The sequence below is a fragment of the Alligator sinensis genome, unplaced genomic scaffold (genome assembly GCF_000455745.1).
Source record: "Alligator sinensis unplaced genomic scaffold, ASM45574v1 scaffold802_1, whole genome shotgun sequence".
NCBI classification, from domain to species: Eukaryota; Metazoa; Chordata; order Crocodylia; family Alligatoridae; genus Alligator; species Alligator sinensis.
Window position 1 is genome coordinate 242,617 of NW_005841918.1, and position 12,289 is coordinate 254,905.

The following is a 12,289-nucleotide window of genomic DNA, read 5'->3' on the forward strand; positions in this document are numbered from 1 at the left end:
TGTTCCTTGTTACTCCTGGTAGTGCTCGGGGGAACAGGGACTCTCCCATTGCCTGCTGGTCTCCCTTGGCCAGCTTATAGACAGCCAGCAGATCCCCTCTTAGCCTTCTCTTGTGGAGGCTGAACAGGTTCAGATCCCATAGCCTATCCTAATAGGACCGGCCATGCTGCCCCCCTGATCATGCGAGTGGTCCTCCTCTGGACCCTCTCGATGTTTTCCGACGTTGTCTAGATTCCTATTTAAGAAGACAGAGGCAAAAAATTCATTGAAGAGCTCTGCCTTGTCCCTGCTATGTGTCACTAAGCCCCCCTGCCCATCCTGTAAGGGTCCTATGCTACCCTGCACCCTCTTTTTGCTCCCAGCGTATCTAAAGAAGGATTTTTTATTGTCCTTAATCCCTGCTGCTAGCCTGAGTTCTAGAGCTGCCTTGGCCTTCCTGACTGACTCCCTGCCGGTGTGGGCCAAGGAAGTGTTCTCCTCCTTGCTAGCTACCCCTTGCTTCCACTTCCTGTACTTTTTTTGCCCTTAAGGTATCCTGGATGACCCTGGTTAGCCAAAGGGGCTTCCTGGCCCCTTTGCCCCCTTTTCTCTGCCATGGAATTGTCTCACTCTGAGCCCAAAGAATGGTATTCTTAAGGAATGACCACCCTCCTGGATCCCCAAAACATCTAGGATCTTGGTTTGTAGTACCCTGCTAACCAATGCCCCGAGCCTATTAAAGTCAGCCTTTTTAAAGTTTAGCACCTGTGTCCTGCTAGATATAGTGCCCGCCCTTCTCTGGATAGTGAATTTTATCATCCGGTCATCGCTGTCCCCTAAGTTGCCTTGAAACTGCAAGTCCCCCACCAGGTCATCCCCTGTGGTCAACACCAAGTCGAGCAAGGCGTTACCCCTGGTGGGACTCCTTACCTCCTGTGTTAAGTGGAGGTCCTGAGTGCAGGTTAAGAACCTGCGTGAGTGGTTAGATCTAGCTGACTGTTCCTCCCAGCATGTGTCTGGGTAGTTAAGGTCCCCAATGACTACCATGTCTCTAGACTGCACAGCCTCTGATCACTGCCTGGAAAATTCCTTGTCTAGCTCATCCTCCTGATGTGGAGGCCTGTAGTAGACCCCCATCACCAGGTCCCTTTCCCCCGACCCCCTTGGATCCTAACCCAAAGAGTCTCTGCTTGTCCATCCTCTGATCCTAATCTGATTAGGGAAGATGTGTACTGTTCTTTGACACAGAGAGCAACAGCCACTCCTTTTTTCCCTTCTCTCTCTCTCTCCTGTGCAACCTAAAGCCCTCTATTCCTATTACCCAGTCATGAGTAGAGTCCCACCAGGTTTCCATTAGACCCACTAGGTCAAAGTTATTGCTTGCAAGCAAGAGTTCTAGATCCTCTTGCTTTTCTCCCATGCTCCTGGCATTTGTATATATACATTTAATTCTCCTGGTGACTACCCCTAGATTGCCCCTATTCTCCTGCCTAATAGGTTCTTTGATACTTACCTGGGCTGATCTTATGGGTATCAGCCTCTCGGGCCTCTCCCATGACCCTCGTCTGAATGGGGACCAGCCAGTTTGCCTGGCCCTGGATGGAGCTTTGACCCACAGCCTTCTCTGGGTAACTCATAACTCTTGCTCGTTGATTAGGGCTTGCCCATTCGGCCTCAGGTACACTTGTGGCCTCAGGCATTTGAGGACTTACCTGGGCCTAACTGTCCCCTTCCTGGGGCTTCTACACATGCCCCCTCTCTGAGGCCTCAACTTTTTCACCCTGTGGGCACTCTGCCAATCTCTGGCTTGTAACACCACACACTCCATCCCTTCACTGAGGTACCTACTTTGCCCCCCCTCCCTGGGGTCCATACTCCTCCCCTATGTTGGGGGGCTTCAGGGTCTTACACCCTCATGGGCTCAGGTGCCTCTCCCTAGGCATGCCTGGTCCCACCACCCTCTGGTCTTCATCACCCAATGAATGGTGGGGGCTTGGGTTATCAGGCGTCCCTACCTGCCTTTCACCAGGGAGGTAACTGGCCTGGCATTTCTGGGGGACTGTCCCACCATGGACAGCTCCACCAGACCACCCTATCCTGGCAGGGTGCAGTTTTAGGTTTTACCCAGGACCAAGCAGGCCTACCTGCCCTGGTCTAGCTCCCTCATTACAGCTCCTGTATGCTGTCCTTGGGTTCTCTCTGTCATTGAGTCCAGCTCTCAGTCTGGCCCCATTCCGATCTTATAACAGCCTGTATGCTGGCTGACCTCTACCCTCTTCAGCTGTGATGTGTTTCCCGTCCCTGCTCCCCTCTCCCCGCATAACGGGGACCTTCAGCCCTTACAGGCTCTGACCCTGCCTTCAGGCTAGTTGGGGTGCCAGATAGCTCACAGTGGCCCTGGCCTGCCTCTTGTGTTGGGCTTAATTGCCCTTTGGCCCTAGCCCTCTTGTATTGACCAGAGCGAGGAATCAGAGAGACAACCTAGCAGCTGCTGATGCCCATACTCCAGAGAGGGGTCCCTTTTGGGTCCCATCAGAGAGCCCTCTGCTACTCCTGGGTTTGCCTAGACCCTTTGTAGGCCTACCAGCTGTTAGCCCCCCTAGGCTTGGCCTTGTTTTAACTTGGCTGAAATCTTCTTCCTGGGGATTTGGACCCCCACTGGGTCTGTAGGATTGTCCTGCCATCCCTGTAGTTCCTCCCTTACCACCAAAGTGTTCTGTGAGCAGCAGCTCAGCCAGGTATTGTTGCTCCTTCGGCTGCTTGCAACAAACTGCTGTTTCAGCCTAGAGAGCCAGGATCTAAAATGGTCGCCTCAACAGGGCTGGCCTGCAGTTTCCGGCTGCCTGCTCTCAACCCTTAAAGTGACAGAGCACCAAAATTGCTCTGTCACATGTAGCCTTTTGTAATTTTTTTTTCAGGAGTAAAACTTATTTGTTTGAAGAATTTTTGTTTAACTGGCACAACAAGCTGAGGAAGATGGAAGAACACACTATCATGACTGTGAAGTTGCAAAAAGAAGTGGACAAATACAAAGTAAGAACTTCACTAAATTTTGAATATATTAAAATTAATCCTGGTATTACTGGAAAATATATGTCACCATGGCAACTGTGTAAAATGGAGCTTGGTGGATATTTTCAAATGCAGTAAGTTTATCATTATTATTTGCTATTATAATTTTTATTTGAGAAAATAAAACTCACTTTAAACCATGCTTCAATATGTCACCTATTTTTGAAGCATATCCAAATGACTTATAATGAAAAGATCAGTCATTACAGTTTTTATCACTCTGTTTAGCAGTATGTTTTAGGATGCTGGCAGATGTCTATTTAATAGCATAATGAGATCTGATCCTCAATTCCCCGTAATTATCCCTTTTGCCATGCCACATGTGCATAACAGGAGGAGTGATTGTTGGGACTGAGGATCAGATCCCAGTCACACCACTACTAGCACAGAGAGTCCAGGGTGCAGGTCCACCTATGGGCTGGCATATTGGGATCCTGGGATCAGGGAATGGATCATGGTCCCTGGGAGCCTCGGTGTCTAAAAATCATGGGTGCAGCTAGGCTGCATACACAATTTTTAAAGGTTCTGGTGCTTGTTTTTTAGATGTTAAAGTACATTGAATCCTGGATTTGGGAAGTGGTTCCTTGATCCTGGACTCTGGGCATGCTAGGATCTTTAAAAGCTGTGTGCCCATGTGGGTTTTAGACATCCTGCTGCATGGGGACCCTTTTAAAAACCATGTGTGCAATACAACTTAACACACCACACATTCAAATTAAAGTGCCATACAAATGAGCCACAAAAACAGTCTACATTACATGTAGAATATCTTTGTAGCTTGTTTGCCATTTTATGTTGTAATGAGTTGAGTGGGTGGTACGTGTTGCATATTTATTATGTGATTAACTTGTTCATTGCATAGGAAATATAACATTTGCTGGGGGCCTTAATGTGACTAACCTAAATGTTAAAATTAGAGAAGTTGGTATATTCAAATATGTATTATTTTCTGTAGATGACACTTCCTGTCCTGAAATATGTTAGAGGAGAACACCTTTCTCCAGATCACTGGCTGGATCTCTTTCGTCTTCTTGGTCTTCCTAGAGGCACTAGCCTAGAGAATTTGTTATTTGGAGATCTGCTCAAAGTAGCAGATGTAATTGTAGAAAAAGCAGCAGAGCTTAAGGTAATAATTGCTTTATTGGTAATATTATTAATTATTATATACTTTCCTGCATTTACTCAAAATACAAGATGAGATTTTTTTCACCCAAATAGCAGGAGGGAAAAAAAGCTCCTCATTTTAAACTTGCATACAAGGAAACTTCATTAAATACATTGTCTATCATTAAAATGCTGCCAAAAGCAGCATATGTTTAGTCATGGAAACCAAATATGAAGCTGATTTAAATATAGCCAACTGAGCATGACTATAAAACACAGGGCCCATATGGGGGTAAACAAGCTGGGTTTTACATTGGAATATTTTTCCTGTCCCAGGCCAAATTAGCCAGATCAGTTCTGAATCCTTTGAATCATTCAAAAAACATACGTGGCCCTGCTACCAATAAGTATCCTTCACCCTGGACTTTTCAGCCTGGGGTTTCAAATACTTCCAAATCCATTGGCAGGCATACAGGCTCAAGCCTGGAGGCTTGGGGTTCAGAAGCCCCCGAGTTTTGCTTGCCCTCATCAAACAGCCGCAGGAGCAAGCTAGGGAGAAGTTCCTCATTTTCATATGGGAACCTACCAGACGGATTTTATTTTATTTTATTTATTTGGGTTTTTTTATGGAAAATTTTTCAGGTCCCACGTCAAATTAGCCCTGTCAGGTCCAAATTCGTTTGAATTGTTTGGGAACCATATGTGACCCTCCTACCAGCAAGTATCCTCCACCACAGCCTGGGGCTTCAGATACTTCCAAATCCTTTGGCAGGCATCCTACGTGCAAGCCCAAGCCCAGAGACTTGGAGTTCAGATGCCCTCCGAGTCAGGAGCAAGCTAGGGAGGAGTTTCCCATTTCCATAAAGTTAGTGTGTAATTGAGATCCTCCCACTGGAGTATTCCCAGCGGTGTATTCCATAAACACACTTTCAAGCAACACTTTTTAAAAATAACTTTATGTACCCCAGGCCAAATTAGCCAAGACTAATTTAAAGTAGAACCATAAGTGACCCTACTACTGGCAAACATCCTCCACCCTCATCTGGGGCTTCAGATGTTCCCCAGACCTTTGGTGGGCATCCCACTTGCAGGCCCAAGCCCAGAGGCTTGGGGTTCAGATGCCTCTGAGTTTTGCTTGCCCTTAGCCACAGGGCCCTTGGAACAAGCTAGGGAGGAGACTCCCATTTCCGTAAAGTAGGCTTAAAGCCACTACACCTCAGTGGATACTGAACCACGCCAGAAGAGCAGTTCTTTTTTTATTTTTATTTTTTATTAAAATATATTTCTATATCTAGAAAGGGAGTTATGATAAAGGAGATATAGATATAGAGATATAGATATAGATATATCTATATATAGATAAATAGATATAGATATATCTATATATCTATATCTATATATAAGCTTTCCATCACATATCTTAAAACTGCATTAAGAAACCCACGCTTCCTTTTACAGTAAACACACCCAATCCTCTGAGCCCCATCCGTCCACCCTTGCTTACCCAAATCTCAGTCTTTTAGTTCAAACCCCAGTTTGGGGTTTACATTCTGTGTTCATTCACTGTCTTTGTCACTGTTGCTGTTGATGTTGCTGTCACTTCCGCTGCTGTTGATCCTGTTGTAGTCCTTCTCGCTGTCTCCAGGTCCAGTTGGATCTCTGTCCTCTTCATTCTCTCTGTCCACTTCGCCTCCCAGGGGGTCTTTGAATAACCTGTACCAGGTGTTGCTTTTCCAGGTGAAGTTGGCTACGTGTTCTCCATCCTCACTCACTGATTTTTGGTGGTAGGACTGAAGTGTGCTCAAAAACATTTTAACATAATCTGTTTCTTTGAGCTCTGTGTGCCTGTATACCAGGAGATTCCTGCATTGCCACAGAGCACTCCTGACACAGGACACAAACTGGTTGAAAAACTTTGTCTGGGACTCTTGCTGCTCAATCTGGTGTCCGTACATCACTGCCTCCCTTGTCATTAGCCTGGCTTCTGTCACTCTTTCAAGGAGCTGGCTTACCTTTTCCCACACACCCTTGGAATAGGGGCATTGCCATAGGAGGTGGTCAATGGTCTCTGCTGCTTCTTGGCAAGTTTCCCTGGGGCAATTGGGTTGAATCCCTCGTCCCTCCCTGTACCTCCATGCCCTCACTGGGCGTACTTGGTGTGCTATCAACCAACTCAAGTCCTTGTGGTCCTTGTGGAGGTCCTTCTGGAAGGTCCAGTTCCAGATGGCTTGGCAGTCCTCATTGGGGAGCGTCTCCATGGTTGTTAACCTGTCTCTGTCTCTGATTGCTCTCTGTATCTTTTTGTGGTTGGACATAGTTGCTGTGCTTTCCTTCTGTAACTCATATTCGCTCTGGAACTCATTCAGGACCCTGTAGAACCAGGACTGCTCCATGGTCTCCCATTGGTTAGTGTCCCATGGTCTCCACCACCTCAGAAGGTGACCTGCAAAAAACTTTACTAGACAGGCTGTTTTGGTCTCTGGTCTGGTCGGCAGCTTACAAATCTGGCTCGTGTACCTTGCCTGCAGGAACAGGTGGATGTCTGGCATCCCCCATCCCCCTGCCCCTAGCCCATTTCTTTTTGTACAGGGTCTTCCTTGCCATCTTCTCCATTTGGGATCCCCAGAAGAAGGTGCTCACAGCTCTCTGGATTCTGTGGATGATGCGCTTTGCAGGGCGGGGAAGACCAGTGCTTTGTACAGATGCACTGGTAGCAACACCGCCTTTATGAGTACCATGCGCCCGCCCATGGAGAGGCGATGCCCATGCCACATACTCAACCTCTACTTCACCTTGGCCTTCTTCTCCCAGGCTCTCTTTCCACTCAGCTTCAGGTCAAATTCCACCTCGAGGATCTTGACCCCCTCACAGGGGACCAAGATTCCCAAGGACTCCAGGTCTTCGAGCTCACCTACGGCCAGGCAGGTGCTTTTGCTCACATAGAGCTTGGCCTCTGCTGCCGCTTTGTAAATCCATGTGTGCCACAGGGCTCTTTCTACTGTGCACTTATTCTTGCTCAGGATGTTCAAATTGTGCATGTAGGCCAGGACTTTGGCTTGTTCCTTACTTCCCCTGGAGATTTGGACTCTGTGGTTTCCAGGGTCCTGTCTGATGCAATGAGCCAGGGGTTTGATGGTGCAGATGAAGAAGATCAGGAAGAGTGAGCAGCCCTGATGGACCCCTGACTCACTTGTTATCCACTTGCTCAGGAAACCATTTACAAGCACCTTGATGCTTATGTCCATGTACAGTGTCCTTATGCAGCTGGTGAAAGTCGGAGGGATGTCCATCCACTGCAGGGTCTCGAAAGGGAACTGGTGTGGCACTCTGTCATAGGCTTTTTCCAGGTGCAGGTTCAACACTGCCATCTCCTGTCTGCTGTCTCGTTCCAGCTGGAGCACGTATCTCATTTGTAGCAGGGCTCCTTGGATCTGGCGTCCTGGTACTATACACGACTGGTCCTCGTGGATGACAGAAAGGAGGAGGGAAGGGGCTGCAGGGGAGGAAATTGGCAGATACAAGGGGACCACTTGATTCCTCAGATTTATTTTGTCTGTTGGAGCAATGGGAGGTTGAGAAATTCAAGCGCAACTTCCAATAATTAGATTCTATACCTGGAAAATGATGATACATTTATAAATTTTCCATATATAGGATCTAATTATTAGGGAGTTGTCTTATATTTGGGGTTGTCTTATATTCAAATTAATATGATATTTTATATTTTTATTAGTCACTGGAAACTACAGTGTGTATTTTCCCCCAGTAAAACTGTTTCCCTTGACTTTTAAATATTTTGTATGTCATATCAACAATAATGATTTTGAAATCATATACTTTTTATTATGTCTCTGAATTAGAAGTTGTGGATATTATTAATTTTTAAACAAAATGTATTTTATATTTTAAAATAGGATTTAAACAGTCGAGCACAAGGTGAAGTCACAATCAGAGAAGCATTACGTGAGCTGGAACTCTGGGGAGTTGGAGCTGTCTTTTCATTAACAGACTATGAAGACAGTCAGGGTAGAACTGTCGTGCTGATTAAAGACTGGAAAGACATAGTCAACCAAGTTGGAGATAATCGCTGTCTTCTTCAGTCCCTCAAAGACTCTCCTTATTACAAAGGCTTTGAGGATAAAGTGTCTATTTGGGAAAAAAAACTTGCTGAATTGGATGAGTACCTGCAGAATTTAAACCAGATTCAAAGGAAGTGGGTGTATTTGGAACCCATATTTGGTCGTGGAGCTCTGCCCAAAGAACAAGCACGCTTTAACAGAGTTGATGAAGACTTTAGGTTAGTGTTATTTAAGACATTTTTATTTTGTATAAAGTCCTTGACACCTGGGCATGTCCAAATACTCTTCAGAATAAATACAAATAATACAAAAAAATAGTTGTTATATATAGGGAGGTGAAGGCAGGGAGGAAGCAGGGGTGGATCTGAGGCAGGGGCATAAACTTAAACAGTCTTATAGAGGGGAGGGAAGTTAGATTTATTGAACTGGGTGGACTGGAGGAGAATGTGAAGTGTTAGAGGTTATATACATAGTAGTCAAGTAGAAGTTGTTATTTTGGAAAATAAATAGAGATGAAACATAAGTGGCCCTACTACCCCTGGGTGTCTGGTGCCTCTTGAGTCAGTGACTGGGGAGGGGCGGTCCCCCAGCGGCCAATCCTGCTGACCGGTGTCGGGTCCACTGGCAGCCGATACCGCTGGCCAGGGGGGACTGATCTCACTCACAGTAAAAGCAGCCGCACTGCTTCCAGAACTCCAGTAGCCACTTCCGGAAGCAGCACGGATGCTTTTGTTGGTGGTACCTGCTCCCTGGCTGGCACTCGCAGGGGGGTACTGCCCCCCTGCCCACCGGCTACACAGGGAGTGCGGCCTGACAGGGGGTGCACTGGTGCTCTCAGGGGGGGCAAATGCACCCCTGTGCACACCCCTACGCATCACCTCTGCTACTATGGAAAACATCCTTCGCCTGTACCTGGGGCTTTAGATGTTTCCAAAACCTTTGGTGGGCATCCTACTTGCAGGCCCAAGCCCAGAAGCTTGGGGTTCGGATGCCCCCAAAGTTTGCTTGCCCTTAGCCATAAGGCCCTCGAAGCAAGCAAGAAAGACGACTCCCATTTCCATAAAGTGGGCTTAAAGCTGCTGCACCTCGGCGGGTACTGAACCATGCCAGAAGAGCAATTCTCCTGATGAAGAGATGAAGTTAGATTTTGAAGAAACATTTATTTTCCCAAATTATGACTTTACCAAGAAATTACACTGAAGAAGTGTAAATAAAGCAACAAGTTTACTTATTCAAGATGTGGAGAATGGATGAATAGGGAGGATTCTTTAGAGCATTAGTTCTCAACCTCATTACACCCAAGGAAGCTGTCATTGGACTCAAGGCATCCCCTGGATAATGTCAGCTTAGTTTTTGCTCATTTTTTGACTATTAAAAGTAATAGAACAATTTTTCTGTCATAAAGAGTGGAGAAAGGCCAAAACAGGTCAGAATATTTTTATCACTTTGCATTCCTATTTGAAATTTCTGGGTTTATCTTGTGAGCCAGGGTACCCTGGCACTCTAGTTGAGAATCAATGCTTTAGAGACACGCATAGTTCAGTATCCAGAGTTTAAATGTGATAGTTGAACAGCAGTGATTTCATAGATTCATGGATGCTAGGGTCGGAAGGGCCCCCAGTAGGTTACCGAGTCCAGCCGCCTGCCCTGGGCAGGAAAGAGCACTGGGGTCAGATGACCTCAGCTAGGTGCTTGTCCAGTCTCCTCTTGAAGACCCCCAAGGTAGGGGAGAGCACCACATCCCTTGGAAGCCCATTTGTACAGAGGTAAAATATTTAGGGGTAAAGAAGTTAAGAATTGTATTTTTTGAATTTTTGGAAAGAAGGGTCTTTATGTAGGAGAAGTGATTGTCAGAGAATAGGCAGTCTGTAAAAAGTATAGGCAATAGATTTTGAATATTGGACCTTCAATATTAATTTCAGTTTAAGTGTAAAATTTATGTGTGCCCTAAATTGTTAGTAGTTCAGACAAAAAGTGGTTAACCTTATTTATTTAAATTCAAGGTGAGCTCCCCCCACCCCATTCAACATGGGCAGGAAAAAGCCCTTTATTTTTAGGTATGAGTACAGGCTACAGGGGAGGGGGGAAGCAGCTGTGGATTTGACCTTGAACTTGGGTTTGTAGTTGGAGCAGCAGCCTTTGCTCCCTGGTACCAACTCTCACTGTCTCTGCTTCTTCCCCCATTGTCACCACCACGTTTGTCCTCATTGCATTGCTGCCTGGGGCCTTGCTCCAGTCCAGAGCACAGAGCATATAGGATAGGACACCAGGCAGCAGTGGCAGTAGCAACTCTGGCTCCAGCTCTGGGCTGGAACTGTTGCTACCACATATGCTCTGTGCTCCGTCCCCTGAGTCAGAACAGGGCCCCAGCCAGAGCCAGAGATATGATGGGTAGCTATGGGAAGTGGGGAGGTTGGGGAGGGAGATGACACAGGGGACAGGTACAAGGGGGTCACGTGCCAGGAGATGTAGGTGTGGGGGGCAAGCACCACTGTGTGGGGAGGCAGCAAGTAGCTGGCAGGGACAAGTGCCAGGGGGTGTAGACATTGCAGGCCGATGCAGGCAGCATGTAGTAGCGGGATAGGTGGGGAGTGGAAGGGGTGCCAAACAGGGGGCACAGGCAGCAGGAGGAGCAGGTGAGGGGGACAGAAAGCACAAGTGTCAGGGTACAAGGTACAGGTGGGGCACAGGCACTGCAAGGGTGGGCAAGTGGTGGGTGGTCAGGTGCTGGGGATAGGTGTGAAATGTGCAGACAGTGGTGGGGAACAGGTGGCAAGTGGAAGGGGTTACGTGGCCTGTCCCCTCACCTCCTGCCCCCTGCTGCTACTTTCCCCACTGCAATTGTGGGCAGGACAAATTTAAGATAACCCTTCAAAAATTAGATTCCATACATGGAAAACTGTAATAACATAATAAATTTTCCATGTCTACAAATTCATTTATTAAGACTCTGTCTTAAATTTGAAGATGTCTTGGATTTGGGAAAATGCAGTATTTAAAAGAAGTACAGCAAAAGATTAACGAAAGATTCTTGTTATTTTTTGTCTTTAAAGATCAATTATGTTAGATATCAAGAGAGACAATAGGATAACATCACTCAATGCTCGGGCAGGAATAAGGAATACTTTGATGACCATACTTGATCAGCTTCAGAGATGTCAAAAATCCTTGAATGAATTTCTGGAGGTACACATTTTAAAATTGTTATAGAGAACTATAAAAAGCAGTACATGTGCATTTAAAAAAAAGAACAAATGGGGTGGTTGTTTTGTTTTTGTTTTTACAGGAAAAGCGTTCAGCATTCCCTAGGTTCTATTTTATTGGAGATGATGATTTATTAGAAATCTTGGGACAATCTACTAATCCTTTGGTTATTCAGTCTCACCTTAAGAAACTTTTTGCTGGTAAGCTAAATTAGAATTTTCATGACAGTTATACTTTATAAAATATATTTATTTAGAAGTAGTCATTTGAGACTAACAAATCTTTTGTAAAAATTGTTTCTTTACTTCTTGTTACCATAACATAGCCTATAAAAAGAACACCTTTTGTAAAATATAGCACCCTTGAAACTGTAACATTCATATAAGAATGTTGGCATAACAGATAGAAATATTGATTCGCTTTGTTTGAGAATTGACTTAAATAAGTGATGTTTCAAGAAACAAATGTTTAAAAATTCATCAGCAAACCATTCAACTTGTATTTAATCATTTGCTGAACGTATCTAATAATTTGCTGAACATAGCTGAATGTGCTCCTGCTTTCTGATTAACAGGCATCAACAGTGTGAACTTTGATGAAGAATTTAAACACATCATTGCAATGAAATCTTTAGAGGGAGAAATAGTGCCCCTTAAAAATAAAATTCTTCTGTCAAATGATGTTGAGGTAAGGGAGTCATATCAAAATATAATTCTAGAATAATTGATAAATACATTTGTTATCTGAGTTTTGACTTTCTCCCCCTATGTTTTATTTGCAGGTTTGGCTAAACAATTTGGCTTTGGAGATGAAGTAAAAGTTGAAGCAATTATTGTTTGACTGTGTAACTG

General features: G+C 45.3%; 1 protein-coding gene across 1 annotated transcript in view; it reads left to right on the top strand.

The window, feature by feature from the left end:
* DYNC2H1 (dynein cytoplasmic 2 heavy chain 1) overlaps positions 1 to 12,289 on the top strand; it is a 430,803-nt gene that overhangs the window by 42,603 nt on the left and 375,911 nt on the right. The window contains 7 exon segments of the mRNA XM_014517608.2: positions 2,898 to 3,012; positions 4,007 to 4,177; positions 8,070 to 8,452; positions 11,288 to 11,420; positions 11,521 to 11,638; positions 12,013 to 12,125; positions 12,220 to 12,282. Of these exon segments, the coding sequence (XP_014373094.1) occupies positions 2,898 to 3,012; positions 4,007 to 4,177; positions 8,070 to 8,452; positions 11,288 to 11,420; positions 11,521 to 11,638; positions 12,013 to 12,125; positions 12,220 to 12,282 (1,096 nt within the window).